Genomic DNA, 22,715 nt, shown 5'->3' with positions numbered 1-22,715 from the left:
TCTTATATCCATTATGCTCCAATGCATGTGAAATTTTGTTGAACTCTTCGCCCTTTTCGGAATCTTCGCATATTCGAGTCGCTCTTGTTAGAAGTGTATTTATTAATCCTCGTTTTTGGGCTGGATGATGATGTGAATCAGCGTGTAAGTATCGATTCGTATGTGTTGGTTTTCTATACACCGTATGCCCAAGACTGCCGTTTGGTTTTCTTTTTACTTCTACATCCAAGAATGGAAGAGAGTCGTTCGTTTGTAATTCCATTGTAAACTTTATCAGAGGATGTAATGCATTTAAATGATCTAGAAAGGTATTTAATTCATTCATCCCATTGATTCTGTGATTGTTTTCTCCGATGGATAGCACCGCTTTTTTGCATTGAATACATACCGAAGATGGAAGAGTATAAGCAGCTCTTTTGAAATGCACAAATCATTTTATTAATAAATACTGATGTTTAGTCAACTTTGCTTCTACAATGAGAGACACTACTTCGCCAGTACTGACTTGTGAAGAAGATGTATTAGATTGATCGGAGTACTTTAATTAAGTATTTACGCCAGAATCGTCTGACTTTGATAAGGTGGCTAACCTTATACGTTTTGATCGTTGCTAAGTAATTTTATTTATATCATTAAATGGAAAACATAGACAATTTGTTCCTTCTTTCATTTAAAAATATTAAAGGACATTTTACCTGTCTCTGTACTTGTACACTTTTCATGATTTGATCATCCCGAGGTTCTCAGCCTGAGAAATAATATAATGATTATATTAAATAGGTAGGTAAATGTTTTATTACAAAAAATACATTCATCGCTAGATTTGCGACACAGGAAATATATTATTAGGATTAAACCATATTCATTTAATAATTCATTTTAAATACTACATTTCTGCATATTATACAAATATTGAATTGACTGATCTGTAATTGGAGCCATTTAATATTGAATGTGTGGTGTGGAGTGAAGGGGATATAATGTGAATGCATATAAAGGTGTCCTTTCTTAAACATATTAAAACCATAAGATGTAGCGAGGGCGACAAATCTAAACTGAAATTCCTCATAACAAGACAAATGTGTTCCCTTTTAGACGATACAGCGGGCCATGAAGGATCGCGTTTGGAGCGGACAGGATTTGGACGATAGGCAGAGAGGAGTCACACACAGAAATACAGCGCATACCTACAGAAGCACCGGTGCTGGAGGTATGACGTCATACATCATATTTTTGTAAATATATTACATGCTTTTTTTTATATATTTTTTTTTCAATTTTTTTTATTTTTTATTTTTTAACAAAGATACATACTAGAAAACATACAATTTAAAGCATTCGTCGAAATAATTTAACATGCATATATATCTTTAATTATAGAATTACACAAAATAGATTTATACGTTAAGTTGTAATACGTATTTTTTAATATTTTTGTTTATACAGGATACAATGCAATAAAAAATAAGTTGTGCGTGTGTACTTATTGAATAAGATTTATTCCTAAGAGATTATTCGCAAAAGCTGAGAGAGTATCATGAAAAATGTCAATTTTATTGTTTCGGCAGTATATATTATATTCCCGACACATGAGGGCCATAGGTGTGTGGTATGTAGCATTATTTGAAAACAAAGGCAGTTTAAATATTTCCCGATGTCTGAGTGTTCTCAATCCTGCATTTATTTGTATTTTATTTAGAAGGTTAGTATCTACTTTGTAGTTTAATATTTTATACAGAAATTTTATATCGAAAACAACGCGGCGTTTTATCTTTTGTTTTTTTTACAATAAACATGAAAATAAAACTGAGTATTAAAAAAAATTAAGCATAATTACATATTAATGAAGTACATATTAATAGAAAAATAGTAAACAAAAAATCCCACAAAGGCATGGCCTATTCGTGGGTATACAAGAGAATGTTAAAGAATTTTTGCTTCTAAAGTAAATAATGGACAGTTGTACTAATTTTGTATAACATAAGAAAGAAAAAATAAAGTTTTCTGTAAAAGATAATGTGGTATTTTTTTATTGTAATTAAAAAAGGAAATAAAAAATATTTTTAAAAAACACAAAAATATTCCTTATTATTAAAGGGCAACAAAATAAATCGTAGAAAAAAAGAGTTCATATCTTAACGTCTTAGTTCGTTCTTTAACGCATTGATGAGTAATCTTTCAAGCTCGGCGGGTAAATTCTGAAAAAACCTGGCTTGACTCGGGTGCCGTCACACAGGGGCGAACCGTGTATAGAAGCGATTATGCGCAGCTTACCATTATGTTTGATTAACCATGATAATGTTTTACTGTAACTTTATTTACAGAAAAACAAATAAAAATTACCATTTATTTTAAATCATTTCCACCGTTCGTATTTTTATCCTAATATAAATATTAATATTAATAAAGCGCGCCCAGTAATAAGTGTACTATATTTTGAATGTCTTACCCCAGAGCGGGTTTTTTCTCCTAGATCAAACTTGCAGATTACACAAATTATTTGAAGATTCTTGATTTGGAAAACAGTGTTTCAAACATTATTTCTTAAGGGCTATTTTTCTTTGAGATGGTACTTTTGACACAAGACCATAATTACTTTCATGCGTCATATTGCAGGACAAATAGCGCTTCACGCGGCCGTTTATAGCACTATTAATTTCTAGAACAGTTCAGCCAGTTGACATTTCAATTGAATACCTAATATCAACTGAATTCATAGTTTTACTTTTTATTTATTTTTTAATGAGTTATGTATTAAAGTAATGGATAATATATTAATATAATATATCCCAAAGTTACGTCATTTGAGTTGATTTCATGGATGAGAGTTATTGTATCACACAGAACCACAAAAAATATCCATTTATAGTATATTTACTTTCATTCATATATATAAGTAGAATAGAAATAGTATGCCATATATATAAGTAGAATAGAAAATATTCAGAACAAATTTATAAAGTACCTTAAATACAAAACCGGTATTTCTTATGTAACTACTCTCACTGCCTCCACCTTCCATGGAATCATTTCTCTACAATACCGCAGAGTGTGTGCGGACCAACTACTGCTTTACAAAATTATGACAGGAATGGTCGACTGTACAGAGCTACTTGGTTTAATATCAATACATGTGCCAGCCAGGATTTGTAGACGGTACCACCTGTTTCATGTACCAATGAGTACAACATCGTATGTTAAAAATGCTTTTTTTCGTAGGACTTTTTCAATGTACAATACAAAATTTAAAAATATAGATTACACAAACATCACTCTGTCAGATTTAAAATTTACACTAAAAATGTATTATGTAACTTAGTAGACATTATAATAATAAATATGTACATCTCCCCTCCCCTCCTTATCCTCTCTTCAAGCATTTTTGTCCTTATCCCGTCCAATTTACAGTAACTTAATGTTCTTAAAATTAATATTTAAAAAATCTTTGATTATTGAGTACATGAAAATAACATTTTGACATGTATAAATTGTATGTATTTATTTGATATGTAATATATTTTCTTTACTAACTTTGTATACTATGTGGAAATCTGTTATTAGTTCTGAGTTTATACACTATATCTGTTTGTTTACTAAAAATATGTATTTAGAACTGCTGATTTCCCTAATAAAATAAAAATAAAATAAAATTATAATATTATGTACCTTCTATGTAGGTACAAATATATGATATTTTTTATAGCTTACCTGAAAATAAAATCATCATTTGCCACTGTGTCACATTTAGGATATTATTATTAAAACCGAAAACAAATAATTATAATATACAAATCTAAATCTTTTCTTAAGAAATTGGACATAAAAAATGGTTTCCTACTTCTTCTTATTCTTCTTCTTTTTCTTATTCCAAGCCGGTCTCTCAATGCTAAGGATTGAGACCACCATGAACACTTCTGTAGCTCAATATCAAATAACTATCGACGTCAACAATGTTTTGAGTATGTCCAAATGCTTGCAGACTGGCTGAATTTTCTCCCTAGGGAGTTGTTCATATTTCAATTTGTTGCACCAGAAACAAAAAACACTTTTGAGAAGAGAACATGGGTGTCTAGGCATTTACAGGGCTTATGACCTGTTATTGGCTGGTTTAAGTGGCCACTTTACACACTGTGTAACATTCACCATTCTGCCCATGTTCAAACATCCACATTTCCTCAACTATTCCATCTGTTGACTTTTGTGAAGTAAAAGAGCTGAAACCTTTATCATGTGGGTGAGATTCATCCGGCTGAACCAATTCACCTACTAGGCAACGCCTGAAAACAATTTTCCAAATTTTATACGTCTTCTTTTACCGGGTAGTTAATTAAACAATGTTTTGAGTATGTGCAAATGCTTGCAGACTGGCTGAATTTTCTCCCAAGGGAGTTAGCCACTTAAACCAGACAATAACAGGTCATATGCCCTGTATATGCATAGACTCTCGTATTCCCCTCTCAAAAATGTTCTCCTTCTCTGTTTCTACAAATTTAACTATCGACGTGCTTAAAAACATGCTTAAGCATTTGACCGATCACAATGAACAATAATGAACATGCTTAAGTTATCCCAGTCATAAGTCAGCACGTGTGTAATCTCTAAGTCAACGCTCGTGTCGGTTTGTTTTTTGTTTTCCTCGTAAATAAATACAGTTCATTGGCGAAAAATCGGCGTTTTCTAAAAAAAATAATACAATACATTGTTTTTGCAAAATAGTTAGGAGTATATAATACAAAATGTGAAAATTTAATTACAATTACTATGGCAAATGCTTTTCTTGACATTTAGCTTGCCAACCGCTGGCTAAATGTTTTTTCGCACGGTATGTTAAAGGCTAATCATTTATTAATTAAAACTAATAAATAAACACGTTATTTCTATACTAGCTACAATCTAATACATGGAAAATAATTAAGCCCCCTAAAATAAGCTTTTTATAAAAAAAAAAACTTTGAAATATTGAGTTCTTATTATTTACTATTTAATTTTTATTTTTAGACCATTTCCTAAGTCATAAATAACTTGTGCTGGAAAAATGGAAATCGAGTTGTGGTTGACTGGGATTTGAACCTCGGACCTTTGGTCCGTGAGTCAACAATACTAGCACGGGACCACAACCCAATTTTAATATATATCAGTAATTTGAAATTGTTAAAAATGCATCTAAAAATAACTTTTTATCTACTTATTACATAAATTGGATTGTATTTACAAATGAAAGGATACAATATTTATACTGGTTTTCCCAGCTGCAGTGTAATTAAAGCCTTTTCTTTGAAAAAATCAGATAAACCACATCCCTCCCCAGGTTGGGAGCGCCACTACACCGGCCTGTCGGACTCGGAGCTGTCGGGCAGCCGGGGCGCGCGCGGGCGGCGCGGCGGGCGCGGCGGCGGGGCGCAGCCGGGCCCCGGGGGCGCGCCCCCCTCGGGGGACCTGCCGGACTCGGACATGGAGAGCGTGGCGAGCAGCGCCTTCTCCACGCAGAGCGAGCGCCCCCGGGCCAGCCACCACAGGGACCACGGACATCTGCAGTCAGTACCCAACTATATTTTTCTTAGAGCCAGATACACCCTAAAATGTTGAGTTTAATACCTGTCATGTTTTTGTCAAAATTGGCAGCATGACATTTTGGCTACTGTTGCAGGATCCCTCTTCTGGGTTAAATATATATGTGTCATATAAATACATACATTTTCCTTTACAGTAGTTTGTGCCGTATCATAAACACATACATTTTCCTTTCCAGTAGTTTGTGCCGTGTCATAAATACAAACATTTTCCTTTCCAGTAGTTTGTGCCGTGTCATAAACACATACATTTTCCTTTCCAGTAGTTTGTGCCGTGTCATAAAGACATACATTTTCCTTTACAGTAGTTTGTGCCGTGTCATAAATACATACATGTTCCTTTCCAGTAGTTTGTGCCGTGTCATAAATACGTACATTTTCCTTTCCAGTAGTTTATGCCGTGTCATAAATACATACATTTTCCTTTCCAGTAGTTTGTGCCGTGTCATAAACACATACATTTTCCTTTCCAGTAGTTTATGCCGTGTCATAAACACATACGTTTTCCGTTGCAGTAGTTTGTACTGTTTCATAATTCAGATTGGAATAAACTGCCAAGCCCCGTCATCCATTCCATTTCGGTCAACCAGTGAAAAAACTGTTTGGATGCTTATTTAAAGGATGAAAAGCATAGACAAAAAACAGTGCACGAGATGCTGGCGCACAGGCTGCCTGCCTATAATAAAAATAAACCCATTTTTTTTCTTCACAACAGATAGTTTGCCTTGAAGATAGCTCCTGCAATGGTAGCTGAAACTTTAGAACTAATCCAACATACGAAAATCTACGCACCAAGAAAATCTACAATATTTTATTAATTACCAGAATAATTCGTAGAATGTTCCTTCAGGCTGTAGTCTTGTAAAACGAACGGAAAATTAGAAAATCATACGATTTTGCCATTTTAAAACGAATGTTTTTTTTAATCGCGCAATAATAATAAAAAAAAAACGAATTAGATAAAACCAATATTTTTTAAAGGTTTTCCTGTTAAAAAATATACTTAAAAGTTTTATGTAACTAAAATAAAATTACTTTTAGACCGACAGATTACTACTGACTACCGTGCTTTAGGTCCAAGGTTTGATAAAATATTTGTTTTTAAAGGGGATTTTACATTGAGGTATTTCATTGTCCTTGGACTGGCACCTGAAGCGCAAGACTGATCACTTTACTTTTCTGTAGCAGATGATCAAGATACGCTGCATTTTATTTAACAATGCTGTGCTCTATGCACTATGCTATGCTGATATTTTTTTTTAAAGTTGGAATAATAGAATATGTTTTTAATAAGATTTATTAACTTGCAGTCAGCTTTACCACCAATATAGTCTTCCCGCTTCTTTTCCCCTGTCCAAGAGTAGGGCACAATCCTCTTCTTCCTCTACTGATCCCAAAGTGCCCGTTCCTCGCAGAAAACTCCCGCAAGTAAACCTTCCTAACCACATTATCAGAATGGTGCAGGACAAAGTCCTCAACGCAAAGATTCACTCGAAAGAGAATGAGCCACATCCGAAGAAAGAGAAAAAGACCATTAACAGGAGCCGATCAAGTACAACACTCAAAGAGAGAACTAGGAAGTTCTATTTGAGTAGAAGCATGAGTGCAACTGGACAAGATTCCAGCGATCGAAGCAGTGATAACTCTGGTACTCCAGTTATGCCAACTTGTTACAAGCTCACACGAGATCAGGAAGAGTTCATTGTAAAAGTAGATCTAAGAAATGGGAGCAGTGTACAAAAAGACACAATTGAGTGCCCGCAATACCCTAAAACAAATGTTAGATGCGTGGAAACAAAACTGGAAACGCCTTATTCAGCAATCAATACGAACGACGGAACAAGTAACAATCTTCTGAAAACTACTAAAAAATTCTCTAAATCGGAAGAAACCAGTGACCTATATGTAAAAAAAGAAATGTTAAACCATATAATCCAACAACTAAGTGTCGATAAGTCTCCGAGTGACCATTTCAAGCATACTAATATGAAAACAGAATTCGTTAATGTAAAACCTGTAGAATTTGAGTTGAATCCCAAAAACAAGAAAATACGAAGCCATTTCTTCATATCTGAAGGACGAGTTATTGATATTTCATATGATTCTGATACTGGCTGGGTGTCCAAAGGATCCAACATGTGCTTAAACTTTGATAAACTCAAAATAACTAAGGTAGACAGACAGACTTTCAGCGAGAAAAGCGATTCGAGAAGTCTCGAATCTTCCTTTGAAGATCATAAAGATGCGCCCAGCGATGATAAAAAACATACTAAATATAAAGCAGTTAGTGAGAAAGGACTAAATAAATTAGCTGTCAAACATTCAAACTTGTACGGTTACGATAGTGAATGTAGCGGGGCTGAAACAGAAATACACCTATCAAGTTTTGATACGCCAAGTACAAGCAAAAATCGTCAACCCACCAAGCAATCATCAGTTGATGTGCCACAAAAAACTAGACAACATCCATCTCCCATCGAACAATCTAGAATTAAAAATATCCCTAATGAACAATCTGAACATAGATTTGATAGTATAGACTCAATTCGATCTATCATCGATGATGTAAGGAACGAGTTTTTAGAGAAGTCAACAAAAGAAAGAAAGAAAGTTTTATCCCTAGACCTTACCTCCAGTTACGAACATGTGTTTGTTGCTGAAAACAAGATACAAGATGAATGTAATAAATATAAAAATAAGCCAAATGCAGAGTGTGAGAATTCTCTAAAAAAAGGGGCCAAAGAACAAAATGAGAAGGAACAAGTAGAAGGGAAGAATCTTCAAAGTCATTCAAAGGATTCAAAAAAATTATGCGCAAGGCAAGATTCCAATGTCAGCAGTTCACACTTCTTATTTTTAAAATGCAGTTCACCGAGAAATTCTTTAATTTCAGAACAGGACCCATCAGAAAACAGTATTTCAGAAGCCCGAAAAAATTCAAAGGAGAAATACCCTACTTTAAAACAGCTGTCTTTGGAAAATGGTTCAATTGAAGAATATTCCGATGACGTCTTCATGACGGAAGAAGAACTACAAGCTGGAGCGAAGAGATTTAATAATAGAAGACAAAGTCTTAGCACTGGAGACTTACCAAATCACAGTGAAGAGAAAAAAAATAATTCGTACGACCGCACCAGCTCCATGGGTTCCATAACCGTTGATGGTGCACCAAACAAACGAATAAGTTCCGTTTCTATTAATGAAAATCCTGAATACTTTGAATATTCTGCTTACACATCCCCCGTTTTGGCAGAGAATAGCACCTTTGACATTTCCTCTAAAGAACCCCTCCCATCCATAATAAAAAAATCACATTCCTCAAATAAAGAGATCGTTTGCAATAAAAATGCTAGTCCAAGTAGTAGCAATGCTAGATGTAAGGCTAGAAATTCCTGTAATATTATTGCTAATGATTCTGTTGCTTTGTCTCCCCAACCTGCTCCACCTACGCCCGACAATAAACGGCGAACGTCCGGTCTGCCGCAACTCAAAACCCTGCAATCTCTCGCTGCTGCCAACAACTCTGTCCGGAAATCGTCTTCGTCATCCGTCAAATCGACCGCCAAAACAACGGCGAAAAAACCGTCCATCAAGCGGTCGAATTCCCTCAAAAAACCGGGGGCGAAAAAATCCGCATCTTCCACCGGGAAATTGACGGCGAAAAAACCCTCCATTAAAAAAACGAATAATGAAACTGGCGGGACGAACAGCGAGTACAGAGATGGAGGAAGCCACAGCGAACGAGGGGAAAGGACGAGCCAGCGAGATCGAAGAGATGGACATAGATCCCAGTTCACGAGAAGTCTGAGCAATGCTGATGTCCCACCTGAAGATAAAACAGGTAACACAGAATATTATAAATATATATTATTTCAAGGGGGTAATTAATACAACTAGGTAACTTTACAATAAACATTTGCAAGTTATCCAATAAAAACATATTTATTAAACACTTTACATACATATAAGGGCGGGCATATTGCCTTAAGGTGATTTCTTCCTACCTACCCAAACCGTTCAGTTTGAGAAAATTACAAGTACACGGACATATTGAATCTTTCAATTTTATACAAAAATTAAAAACAAAGATTAACTAAATAAAAATATACAAAAATGCACACTATACTGTGAATATAAAAAATAACACTATACTATGAAGAGAGGAGAGAGGATTGGAAGGAAAAAAGAAGGATAAAGGAACAACTTAAATATTTAGATAGTGATATTTCAATCTTGACTTAAATGTAAATAAAAAAGGGGTCTCTAACATTAGTGGGTAGATTATCCTACAATTGAGCAGCTACTACTGTGAAAGAGGAGGCAAGAAAATTAGAGCAATGAAAGGGTATTAAAAGGGTTATCTCGTTACTAGAACGAAGAGATAGTCCGTGTTGTGATAGAGGTTGGAAGAGCTCTCTCAGATAAACAGGTGAAGTGGGATAATTTAAAATATTGTGAAGAAGTGATAGAATGTGAATTATTCTTTTATGCCTGATACTGAGCCACTTTAGTTGCGTGCGATATTTGGTTATGTGGTCAAATTTGCGAAGATCATAGATATAACGTATACAAATATTCTGTAATCGTTCCAACTTATCAAGTAATTCAGAGTTAGCATCTGGATAACATACATCCGCATAGTCAAGGAGTGGAAGAAGTAAGCTCTGGACTAATATTATACACTATCTATATAAAGATATAACGTTCGCAAATATTCTGCAATCGTTCTAACTTATCAAGTAATTCAGAGTTAGCATCTGGATAACATACATCCGCATAGTCAAGGAGTGGAAGAAGTAAGCTCTGGACTAATATTATACACTATCTATATAAAGATATAACGTACGCAAATATTTTGCAATCGTTCTAACTTATCAAGTAATTCAGAGTTAGCATCTGGATAACATACATCCGAATAGTCAAGGAGTGGAAGAAGTAAGCTCTGGACTAATATAATACACTATCTATATAAAGATATAACGTACGCAAATATTCTGCAATCGTTCTAACTTATCAAGTAATTCAGAGTTAGCATCTGGATAACATACATCCGCATAGTCAAGGAGTATATATTTGTATCAAGGAGTACATATTTGTATCTTCCTCCATGAATACTACGAATAGACAAGTAATGCTTCATTACAATCATGACTTGTCTATCTGTAGCATGCATGGAGGAGGATACAAAGGTGTGTTTTTAGTGGATAACTCACCAAAATGCTGGTTTTGAAGTTACCTAGTTGTAGAATTACCTTACTTTATAACACACAGTAAAATATTTACTTATAAACGCATTAACGGCATTTTTACATATTAAATAGTACCTATAGATAAGTCGATAAAGTAAAAAAATTACACAATGAAATAAATATCAACATAGGGTCAAAGCACCAGTAAATGACCAACCCCCAGTAAATGACCATTGGTTAATAAAACACAATATAATAAGAATTGCTACATGTGTCCAGTCAAAAAACTTTTAACACTAGAAACTATGACAAAAGCAGTAGGCGGACACATCTTTTGGTAAGAAACAAATCTATCAGTTTTGAACTGTGAGTTGTCATAAGGTAATAGTGCGTCTTCCCGTTATTGTTCTGAAATTGATAGTGTTTTTATAAGGAAAGGTGTGGTAAGTGTTTTATTTGACGCTATTTCTTATGCAACTCTTTGAATATATCCATATTCTAATGTGTTAGCGTGTTTTATTTATTTAAAAAAGATAACACATCGTTTCTAGATGGCAGCCTTAGTGACACAGCCGTATGCATGCGAAACACGCCCAACAGTAGCAACAGCGGAGGGAGTGGCGGCGGCGGGGGCGGCGGCGGAGGGGGCACAGCCTCCTCGGGGGGCCACGTGCCCGTGGAGCCCCTGAGGGCGAGCGCCCACTTTGGCAACATGGGCAAAAAGAGTAACTCTACGTCACAGCTATCGGCCACAGGTAAGGCCCGTGTGTTGAAACCGCCGTAGATAATATAACAATGCGGAAGTTTAATTCATTTACTTTTAGGGCGAAATTTCCCAAAAACTTATGAAAAAATCATAAAAATGAAACTACTTTGCAACGTCACAGATCGTGTGACCATGTTGTGGCAAACAAGCAACCATGTTTGGTAGCCATATTTTTCGACATTTAGCGGGTACAAATAATTTGTTTTTACAATTGTACGTGTTTAACCTTTAAATGTCAGAAACACTCACAGACTTGAAGCCCGTGACGTCGGTGGCGGTAAAATTTCGAAGTTTCAGTGGGATTTTCAAAATTACAAAGGTTGAGAATCATAGCGATGATAATACTATACACAAAAATTAAATTTGTATTTTTTGGCTTAATTCAATAGTCTAAATAAGACCACTGAACTTCTCCATTGAAATGGCTAAATAAGACCAGATGTTTTTGATGCCAACATTTAAAATCACGTGAACGTTCAAAATGGCCGAAAAAAGCCATTTGCTCATGTATCAAATAAATGTAGGTGATAATAAATTGACTTAAAACTTATAAATTATGCTGGCAAATGAATTATAATAATTAGATTATAATTATTTTAAAATATATAAATGACGTGTTCAAAAACTAAATTTGAATATAGAAAAAATATTTCATTTGCCCATTTTCAAAGTTCATCTCGTCACAAAAAATGTTTGCTAAAAAAAGTTCTTCATTAAATAAAATTAATTATGGCTAAAATATGAATTATTTAAAGACCGACCAGATAGAATTTTATAACTATTTTATGGCACTTTTAAAATGTTTTAAAGGAACAAGATGAATTATAGCAATATTTTTTTTGTTTTAAGCGGAGAAAATATAACTATTTTTATTTCATTATTTGTTATAATAAAAAATAAGTACAAAATAAACATTACGCAACTCAGAATGGACAATTTATATTATTTTCCAGTTTTTCAGATGTTTTTTTATTAAAGAGTTATGTGCCTCCTTTAATAAGCTACAAAAGGTCATTCTCAGTTAATTTTTGATAAAAACTGGACAAGATGAATTTTGAAATCGACAAACCATTTTGATTTGATGAAAAATATAAATCAGTTAAAAATAATTAGTTATCTCAAATTTTTAACGATTTGATGAAGTTTGTTATATTCGAATGGCGAAATTTTACTTAAGTCTACGAAATGTTTTTTTTTATCTTTCTCATCAAATTCCAATAGAAACCGTCATTATTTAATGTAACACCATTTCTATTTCAGATTTTTTTTTGAGTAAGAACTGTGTAAAGAATTTAAAACGTTTTATTTAAAATTTAAGTTTTATATTACTGGCGACAAAATACTGTATCAGTTGTTTAAAAAGCGTCAAAATTTAATAATGAGTTTATAATAAGATGCTCTCCTATCAAACATTCCCGAAAACTTCCCCTCAAATATAATATATGTATTTATTATGATTTGTTTTCAATGAATACTTTGATAATATTGAATTGGATTAATAATGTGACACGAATTGCCCCTTCCTCACTGCACATGTCCCTTGTAGTCTGCTTATTCAATTTTGTGTAATATATTAAAGTCATCGCCATTTTGACTTTTGATGAAATTGACCATAATTTGAAAACAATGTTTAAACTATGGAATGAATGGCAATAATTAGAATATATTATGATTGTCATTTTCTCTATGGATCATTACATTTAAAAAGGTGGCTCCACCGCTCCACACGTGTATCGGGCGTTTGGCTTGCCGCGGTTTGGGACGGTGTCTATGGCTTTCTCTGATCTGTGAATAGAGAAAGCCATAGATTAAATATATATTCTATAGGCTTGAACTAATGAACTCCCGGGATTTGGCGAACTTGTAAATGCTGAAGTTTGGCTTTTATTATTATTTTCTAACTACGCACAAGTTTGATGATGAATATTTGAAGATGTTTTTAGAACTAAAATAACCCCATAGTGTAATGGCTAATTCGCTAGCCTCACACACTGTGAGTTCCGGGTATTTCCTGTGAGATCACATTTTTTTTGTAGTTTTACTCAAGCCTGGGTGTTCTGTGCTGTAATTTACCACGGTATAATACCAGACAAAAACAACGCGACAATACTAAAAATGCAAGTACTATAAAAAATACAATATAATGGAGTTGAACACTACAGCCATATAATTAAGAATAGTCCAGTAGGAGCGTAAAATCATATTTGAATACATCGGACTGTGTCCAAAAAACCCTCCACTTTCGCCGCGCGCATGCGTGAAGTCACCACGTAACGTTGCCAGATCGCGAAAAATATAATCATAACACAAAAAATGTAAGATGATTATATTTAAAAAAAAAGCGATTTGTTAATTTCTATAAAATTTTATTGTACACGCGAAAACATCCATTGTCACATAGTAGATAAGTAAAGGGTCATTTAATAAATGAACTTAAAAAATAAAACAAATTTTATATCATGGATATTACGGATATTTTTATGTCATATAAATATTTGATGTTTTAAAGATAATGTCGGTCAAATGTCCACCACGGCGTTGTTCAATTCGAGAGATTCAATTTTCATTAGTTCTCTCATTAGATGAGCTAAAGTAGCGCAAACAATTTGACTACCCTGGCAACACTAAAAAAATGTCCATTTAGTTTTCTTTGACAATCTGACAGATGGAAAAATACTTTAATTTTTAAGTAATGCATTGCTACTTACACACGCATTTGCTACTTACACATGAAATGTGATCCCATCCTGTTTCTTTAAGATTTCAGCAGTATTTCTACACTTTAAAACGACTCAACACGGCATAGTTAAATTTAAATCTGGAGTTGCGTACTGAGCGACGTCTACAAAGAAACTAATGGGTTAAAACGTAAAACTAATTCTTTAAGAGTAGTTTAGTCGCCTTCTGTTTGATGCGCGTATGCGGTTTCTGGACTATTCTTAATTTTATGACTACAACTTACCACTACTTAAAAATTATACTGGAGACAAATTAAAAATCAATAAACTCTTAAAATACAGTGGTAAATAATCCCTTTGCGCGCGGTGATGTAACGTTGTGTTACCACTAGTAAAAGACGGAATATTCTAAAGGTCAGACATTTGAAAAAATGAAAAACATGGAGTCATTCTGTTTAATAATTATTTTTCCATAATTTATGCGAATAAACATAAATTTTAGCCCTGTTACCATAGTAAAATAAATAAAAAATCACAAATACGCTGCTCATGTTACGCGTGTGCATCCCCCATCATTGTCATCAACAGACTGAAGACTAAATCTGTTTAAGACGACACCCGCCGCAGAACAGCGTCTCTGTCTTCCTTGTTATGACTTCTATCTTCGTGCTCTCTCGTGTATAAGGTATATGTATAGATGTGTTGCTGAATTAGCGGACATTCATTATTCGCGTAGCAAAGATAAATAGTTTTTGTATTAACATTTAGCATGGTTATACAGTGAAGTAGAGAAAAGTTCAAAAACCGAAAAAAACAAAATGCCGCGCTCCAAATCAAGCGACAGTTCTGAGCCAGAAGTAAAAAAGTTGAAGAAAACTAAAGATATTTATAGTTCTAAAAATACAGACCGGTCTCCTGTTCCTGAAAAGTCCAAGTCCTCGAAAGGAAAACATGTCGAAGATAGCAAAGCCGTGAAGGGAAAGCTTTTATCTCCCACATCTAAAGATCCAAATGTAGAGGGAATACAAAAACGAGCTGAAAGTGAGAAGAAGTCCAGAAAACGTGAGAAAGAAGCTTCATCTTCAGACAGTGACAAGTTGTCAAAGAAAAAATTTAGAAAAGATAAAAAAGAATCCGGTTCTTCAGAATCTGATAGTGATGAACCAAAAAAATCTAAAAAACATGCAAAAAAAAACAAGAAACATTCAAAGAAACACAAGAAACATAAGAAGCACAAAAAATCTTCTAAATCGAAAAAATCAAGTTCTGAGAGTGAGCCCGAAAAAAGTGGCAAACCCAACAATGAAGATTTAGAAAAGAAACTGCGTGAAAGGGCTCTCAAGTCCATGAAACGTCAAGCCAGCTTATCTACTTCAGAGTAGTGAAGCATGCTTTAAGATTTATCTTTTATCACTAAGTTTCCTTAGTGTAGTCTCAATAAAATATGAACATGAATTCACCAGAAATTATAAATATGTAAGTTTTATTTTTCTCCTAAACTCTGTGTTTGTATTAGTGTTAATCAGTTATTGATTAATAAAGTCATCTATACAAATTTTACTTTCCAAATCGGGTGTGAAAATGTCCATTTGAAGATTACAAAAAATACGAATTCATCATTTAAAACAATAAGAGAGAAATATCAAGTCTTGTGTACATAACATGACTTGACCTTGTAATGTGTTTATATAACCGTAACGAGTCTTTAAAATTATAAATAAATGAAAACGCCTGAAACGTGATGATCCATAGAAAAAATGACCCTCAATCATTCAAAATGTCCGCCCCAGTGGCGTGGATTTTGCTGTTTGACAACATTGAACACGCAGGCTGCCGTTTGTTGATTGTGTTTTGCTTGTTTGCCGCCATCTGTGTGCCGCATTCTCCAGGTTCCTCCACTGTCCGTCCACGTCTTCTTTGACAGTTGGAATTGATTTGTTATGAATATTATTATCACGAGTCACCCGACTGCGGTCTACTGGGCACAAAACGAAATCTAGCATAAACATATTTGTATTTGATCAATTTATTTAGAAAGCAGTAATAATTTATTTGTGGTGTGAATTTCAGCTCTTTAAGCAAAATCTGTATTGAGCGGAAATGTATTACCAAATCTTTGATACTTAAATATGACATATTAAAACGAAGGATTTTTTTAAACCAATCAACAGGTTTATTAAATAAATCCTTAGGTATTGGTAAAATAAAAAAGACCTTCTAAGTTTTCGTAACTGTTTTACCCTTAGGTATGAGAATAGCTTTGATGTATTGTAGTGGATCTTTTGTTGAAATGGAATGATTGTGACTCAGATCTCAAGATCTCAATCTGCAATCTACCTGTGTACGTTATTTCTCACAAATATATATCTAAAGTAACCTCTCATATTCGTTGGCTTATCACTATGGGGCTTGATTTATATGCTCCATCCCTGAGCTGTTTCAAGTGGACGAGGAAAAGTTTTTATAAAATGTAGAGACATTTCCAAAATCCCCGAGTTCTGGCAAATCATTAAACACTTTTAAAGGCTATAAATGCACCTGGCTATGACCATGTTAAGGAACTACTAAAAGAGTACTAGCAATGTTCTCTAATGAAACTTGAGCCGAAACCAAGTGAGGGTTATTACCAAAGCCCTTATAGGGTGCCTCTCCTTAATAGCCCGATACTTTAAGGATCTGGGCTTGGAGGAGGAGATTTAGCAATATGAGATCAATATGTTTATATTTTGGGTGAAACCGTGTGTGTTGGATTTGTTCTGACGTTTCGGCTACCACTGTAGGAGCCATTTTCAGGGTAAACTTATTGTTTTGTAGAAAAACGTATGTGTTTAAGTACTAGTAATTTGTACCGTGCCGCAGTCGGCAGTAGGCACATTTATTCGTGTTTGTAGTATGTAGTGCTGGGAACCATGTTGACTTTATATTTAAGCCCGTCGTCTTTATTTATGTTATTTGGGTGTCTGTGTATTTCAATTGCCTCTTTTTTTTATTCGTGCACTGTAATTATTGGGTTTATGAAAAATTTTCAGTTCGAAGGCGAAAAAATGTCCGGTGTCTATAAAGCGTTCCGCTATTGCGGATTTGTCAGGGTGCCCAAGTTTACGCGCTCTTTTTGTCCGTCAATCCTTGTCTTTGCTGTGCGCCCTGTTTGTCCTATGTGCGCTTTATCACATCGAAACGTCGGAACAAATTCAACACACACGGTATCACCCAAAAAATAAACACATTGATAACAGTGACCGCGAAAACCTTCGCATCAATATCAGATCACCTTTCTTCCACTCAGTAACTCGGCTCTTAAGACCTATGGTTGGAGGCTGAGAATTAATTTACGGGGACTCGTCACAATAGATCTACACAGGTCGCATTGACTAAAGATTAAAGTGTGAATAAAGACTACATATAAGAGATCGTTTTGAGTTAGTTCAGACGTTGTTGGCACAGTAGACCCCGGCCCGGATATAAGACAGAGAGTTAATTGCAAGTACCAACGAAGAGATGGACGAACCGGATTATATGTGGAACATGGAGAATACTTCCAAACAAGGTAGGTATTGTACTTTGTAGACAGCAATGCGAGTGGAATGCTCCCTCCACACATTTAACGCCAACGTTTGCCTATGACCATTGAGTAGAATCGTACAATAATATTAATGTTGATATTTGAAACTTTGTGCTCCAAAATTTCAATAAATATTAGTAAATATTTGTAAATAACCACTTTCCGACTTTTCTATGTTTACTGGTTTCAATACCCGTCTCTTTGTCAGGACACGTTTTTTTCCAAATGAAGAGGACACAACGAAAAGGAAATACAACAAATTAGTCAATAATATATCCTCCTTCATTATTTTACAACAAATTTGTAATTAATTAATAGCATCTTATTTTTAATTTATTTATTAACGGACTTAGTTCATTAAAAAAAAATGGCAAACACAAATCTTTATTATACATCAGGCACAATTGAAATAAAACAAAAATAAAGAAAATGAAAGCTAGGACGAAAAATTCAATAATAATTACTAACTCAAGACAAGATCTGGCCTATCTTAGTGGTTGTTCAAATTTAGTGTTGATATATCAACATGCACAGTGGGATTTGCACATTAGTGTAATTAGTGTCCTGATGAAACAGGCAAACACAGAAAAGTCGATAAATAGTTATATGCAAATATTTACTTAAATAGTTTGCTATGTTAAAAATCAATTGCCCGCAAATATCACGATTTTGACGGTTTTTACACCCTTTCAGATATTTCCAAACATTTCAGTCTGTTAGTGAAAATTCTTGTCGAAAGTTCATTGCAATTTATTATAGAAATAAAAGACAAGTGATGCTTGAATTCATAATTTTGGAATAAACACAACCGGTTTCATCGCTTTCTTGACATCTTTGAGACTGGTATATTTATACAAACAAACAATCACGCGGTTTTCCCATAGATGCAGGCAGAGTGGATAGAATGCCACTTTACTACGTCTTTGCATACATACAGTTCTTCCTCTACATTCGTACATCTCATGCATACAAGATGATTATTACGATTAGCATGTCCATCTTCGAGTATTTGTTGAATTTGGTCATTCAATGTCTTTCTCAATCTTTCTCGTTTTCTGCATCCATCAACTTTCGCATTGTCACATAAATCTCATTGATCATTCACTCTACATGTCGAAACCAATGCACACCTTCTTTCTTGATTTTGTCAATAATCCTTGTCTTGACCTTTCATAATTCTTATTACAAAATTAAATCGGCCAATACAAAATCAATTGGTATCATCATCAGCCCTGGGTGGGCCTTGCTATAACCTGGAGTCTTCTCTACTCCGGTCGGTCTGCTGCCCATCTTCTCCAGTTTCCCACTTGCAACGTTACCGTATCTGCGCTGATGCAGTCCATCCACTGCATTTTGGGTCTTTCTGGTCTTTGTCGCCCTTATGGTACGGAGTTAGCCGTTTTATGGTGTATTGTCTTCCAAAGTCTTGGTAACAAAAGTCTACGATGTATGCAAGAAAAGCGATTTGCTTATGAATGTTGATAAATCGAAAGTGATGGTTTTTGAGAGGGATGAAAATATAACTAAATGTGAGATCAGTGTGAACAGAGATATTCTGAATCAGGTAGAAGAATTTGTGTATCTGGGAAGTATGTTACTAGGGATGCAAAGACAGCGACATATGGCGTTCTATCGCTTGTTTGTTTTTTTGCGTTTTGTTTTCCGATCAACGAGTAAACATATGTCAAAATGACATAACATTAATTGAATTGTTTTTGTCTGAATGACCTTTTTACAAAGTGTTACGGGTATATCCTCATCATCATCATCATTCCCTATCAGCACCTAATGGTGCATAGGGCACTGCATTGGTACACCGATTGCGGCGTATCTTGATCATTTTTGTTACATGAAGGTAAGATGATCAATCTTACGCTTCAGGTACCAGTCCAGGGACTAAAAAATGTTCAAGTGTGAAAACACCCTATTACATAAGTATCATCATTCATTTTATTCGGATATTTAAAACATTACAGAAATTCATTCTTAATACAATAAAATATCACAAATTACAGTAGATAGTTATGTTATTAAAATAATATAACAAAATGTAAAAAGAAAAATTAAAAGTTAGAAAGTGCTTTCCTAAGGGAAGGCCCACTGTCGTGAAATATATCAACATCCGAGGTGATGCGTTTAGGCAGGTTGGTTCTGCATCGTGGTAGGTAAAACAATCGATGCTGTACGAATAGACTTACATCCATCAGAATTTCTGAGTTATGTATCCGACCATATTAATATGTTTTTTATTTCTATAATAAATTGAATATATTTGTGATGTTTTTGTGGTGGGCATTATTTCTTGCTGACATTTTGGACAGCATTGCAGTTTCCACCATCACCCAGCGCACATCAGCCCGGATGATGTACGCCGTCAGAAACGTCAGCAAGAATGAGAAATAATAGACTGAAAAATAACAAATTAATATTTTTGTGACTGTTCATATCAACACAAAACATTAATTGCAAATTCAATGACTCTAAAATTAAGTTGGCTCAAGATGTGTGGAGGCAGCACGAGAAAGGATAAAATATAGACCGATGATATAAATTCAATCACAAAATGAGATTTTCTCGGATCAAAACAAATATTCATTTTTAATTGGGTTTACAATTCTTGGAGGAATTCCATTGTAATTGTAAAACAAGTTATATTTAAATTTAAGATTAAAAATACTTGGTACACTTTCCACTTGTTATTTGACCAATTAGTGCTTTCACCCTCTAGTCTGAAGATGTTCATTAGAGGGTGACGGCGCTAATCGGTCAAATAAATAAAAGGAAGTGTACCAAGTATTTTAAATTTATAATTAAATATAAGTTATTATATAATTTCAATTGGGTATCATATTTAACATATTTATTGTTGTTCTGTTAAAAAACAGTATTTTATTTTGAACATAATTAAAATTGAAGATGATAAATTTTTAATTATGATATTGTCTTTTCTTTCTGTTTATGTATGAAAAAAAATAATATCATTTTGAAACATGAAAGTGCCAACTGGACAGTAATTTTGCTGACTAAATAATAGTTTTTTATTCGTCATGACTCTATATTAATATTTTAGCAATAAAAAAATAATGAATGGCTCTTTTTTGTTCTCAGTCCTCACACTCTGTGATGATAAGAATATATTTAATGAAAAATATATTGTCAAATTATGTTTGCGAATTTTGGTCTAAGAAACTGCTCTAAATTGTGATTAAGAAGAATTATATAAATCGGTTATTTCTAACATAATATATTATTCAAGTTTTTTTTATTGTTTTGCAATATTAGATTCCGGCAGCTGTGATGTTTATTTTGGGCAGATACTGAATAACTCTATATCCATCTATGAAAATTTTAAAAAAACAATTGTTTTATGATATATATATGTATGGCGGATAACAAATAGACACGTTATTGCCTTGCTAACTGCAGACAACAAATCACAACGTACACGAATACATTTGTGCGAGAAAAAGATATACATATTTCTTTAATTCATATTTTACTCTTTACCTTAGAAATGACACTCCCCGGCAATTATTTTTACACTAGCTAAATCTGAGATATAGCAAATTTTTCAATATCTTGAAACTGTTCAAAAACCTATTACAAAAATAATGACAGCAGTGAACTAATAACAATGTAACACATATTATTAAATATTTTATTTAATAGAATAATTAAAACTAAACAATTTAAAGAAAATGAAATAAAAATTAATTCAAAAAGAAACATAATGTCAGTAAAAAATAACAGTCAAGATGAGAAAATCTTATGTTCTAAAATATAAATGGAAACTAGGTAAAGTTGAGAATAATTTGAAATTGAAATAAAACTAAAGTGGTTAGTATTAAACTAGTATTACGAGCGTTTTGAAGCGCTGTGAACGCTAATGCTACGGATCACGTGGTACTAGCTATCGCGCCGGCAGTGCCCCTAGCGGCGAAGAGAAGAACTTATCACGCGGTAGACGGACTGGCCGGCAGGATTGTTATGATATTATTGCGCAATATCAAAGTAATACCGTTAAAATTCTGAAGGATTCTATTTTAATTAAATAATCAAATATTACTCTACCAGTAAAGCTAATCAATTTAAATAATGGAAAAACGATTCTTGTTTCTTTTAACAATGTTTTTATTCGTATAAATATTTATAAAAAAAAACAATGAAAAATATTTTTTTTATTTATCAATTTTCTAATAAACATAATTAGTTCAAAAAACGTCAAATGTTAGTTCAAAATGATTTCCATACCTGTGTCCTGGGTTCAGGTGGGTGCATTTTCTAATTAGTTATATTTAAATTTAAGTTTAAAAATACTTGGTACACTTTCCGCTTGTTATTTGACCAATTAGTGCTTTCACCCTCTAGTCTGAAGATGTCCATTAGAGGGTGGCGGCGCTAATCGGTCAAATAAATAAATGGAAGTGTACCAAGTATTTTAAATTTATAATTAAATATAAGTTATTATATCATTTCAATTGGGTATACTATTTAACATATTTATTGTTGTTCTGTTAAAAAACAATATTTTATTTTGAACATAATTAAAATTGAAGATGATAAATTTTTAATTATGAAACTGACTTTTCTTTTTGTTTATGTAACAATAATTAATTATTTGCTTTATGTACAAGGGGTGGCGATTATTGATTTCAATATTTTAAATAAAAATAACAAATCATTATAGGAATAATGTGCCCATTTACTTAACGTCAGTTGTACTAACTGTGCACCTGCACTCTGAACAAGGTTTTCGACTCCTGAAAAAGGAAATCGAATGGAGATATGTCCGCTTCGTAGTGTAGAGGTTCGCCTACCATACTTGAGGTCCCGGGTTTAATTCCCGGAGACGGTTCTACATTTCAATATTTCATTGTTCCTGGACTGGTAATTGAAGTGTAAGACTGATCGCCTGAAAATGAACCAGATTTATTGCAATTGGTATACCAA

At 33.8% G+C, this 22,715-nt stretch overlaps 1 protein-coding gene across 1 annotated transcript in view; it reads left to right on the top strand.

Annotated features, from left to right (window-relative positions):
- LOC148274422 (uncharacterized) overlaps positions 1-22,715 on the top strand; it is a gene marked incomplete at its 5' end in the record, with an annotated part of 91,297 nt that overhangs the window by 37,729 nt on the left and 30,853 nt on the right. Inside the window, 5 exons of the mRNA XM_088237139.1 lie at positions 1,096-1,210; positions 5,309-5,534; positions 6,881-7,413; positions 8,464-9,411; positions 11,311-11,514. Coding sequence (XP_088093265.1) covers positions 1,096-1,210; positions 5,309-5,534; positions 6,881-7,413; positions 8,464-9,411; positions 11,311-11,514 — 2,026 coding nt within the window. The remainder of the gene's footprint in view (positions 1-1,095; positions 1,211-5,308; positions 5,535-6,880; positions 7,414-8,463; positions 9,412-11,310; positions 11,515-22,715) is intronic.

The sequence above is a fragment of the Micrasema longulum genome, unplaced genomic scaffold, assembly GCF_059751315.1.
Source record: "Micrasema longulum isolate JH-2025_06_02 unplaced genomic scaffold, ASM5975131v1 h1tg001656l, whole genome shotgun sequence".
NCBI lineage: Eukaryota > Metazoa > Arthropoda > Insecta > Trichoptera > Brachycentridae > Micrasema > Micrasema longulum.
The sequence above is the reverse complement of the archived record's forward strand: the minus strand, read 5'-3'. Positions and strand labels throughout refer to the sequence as shown.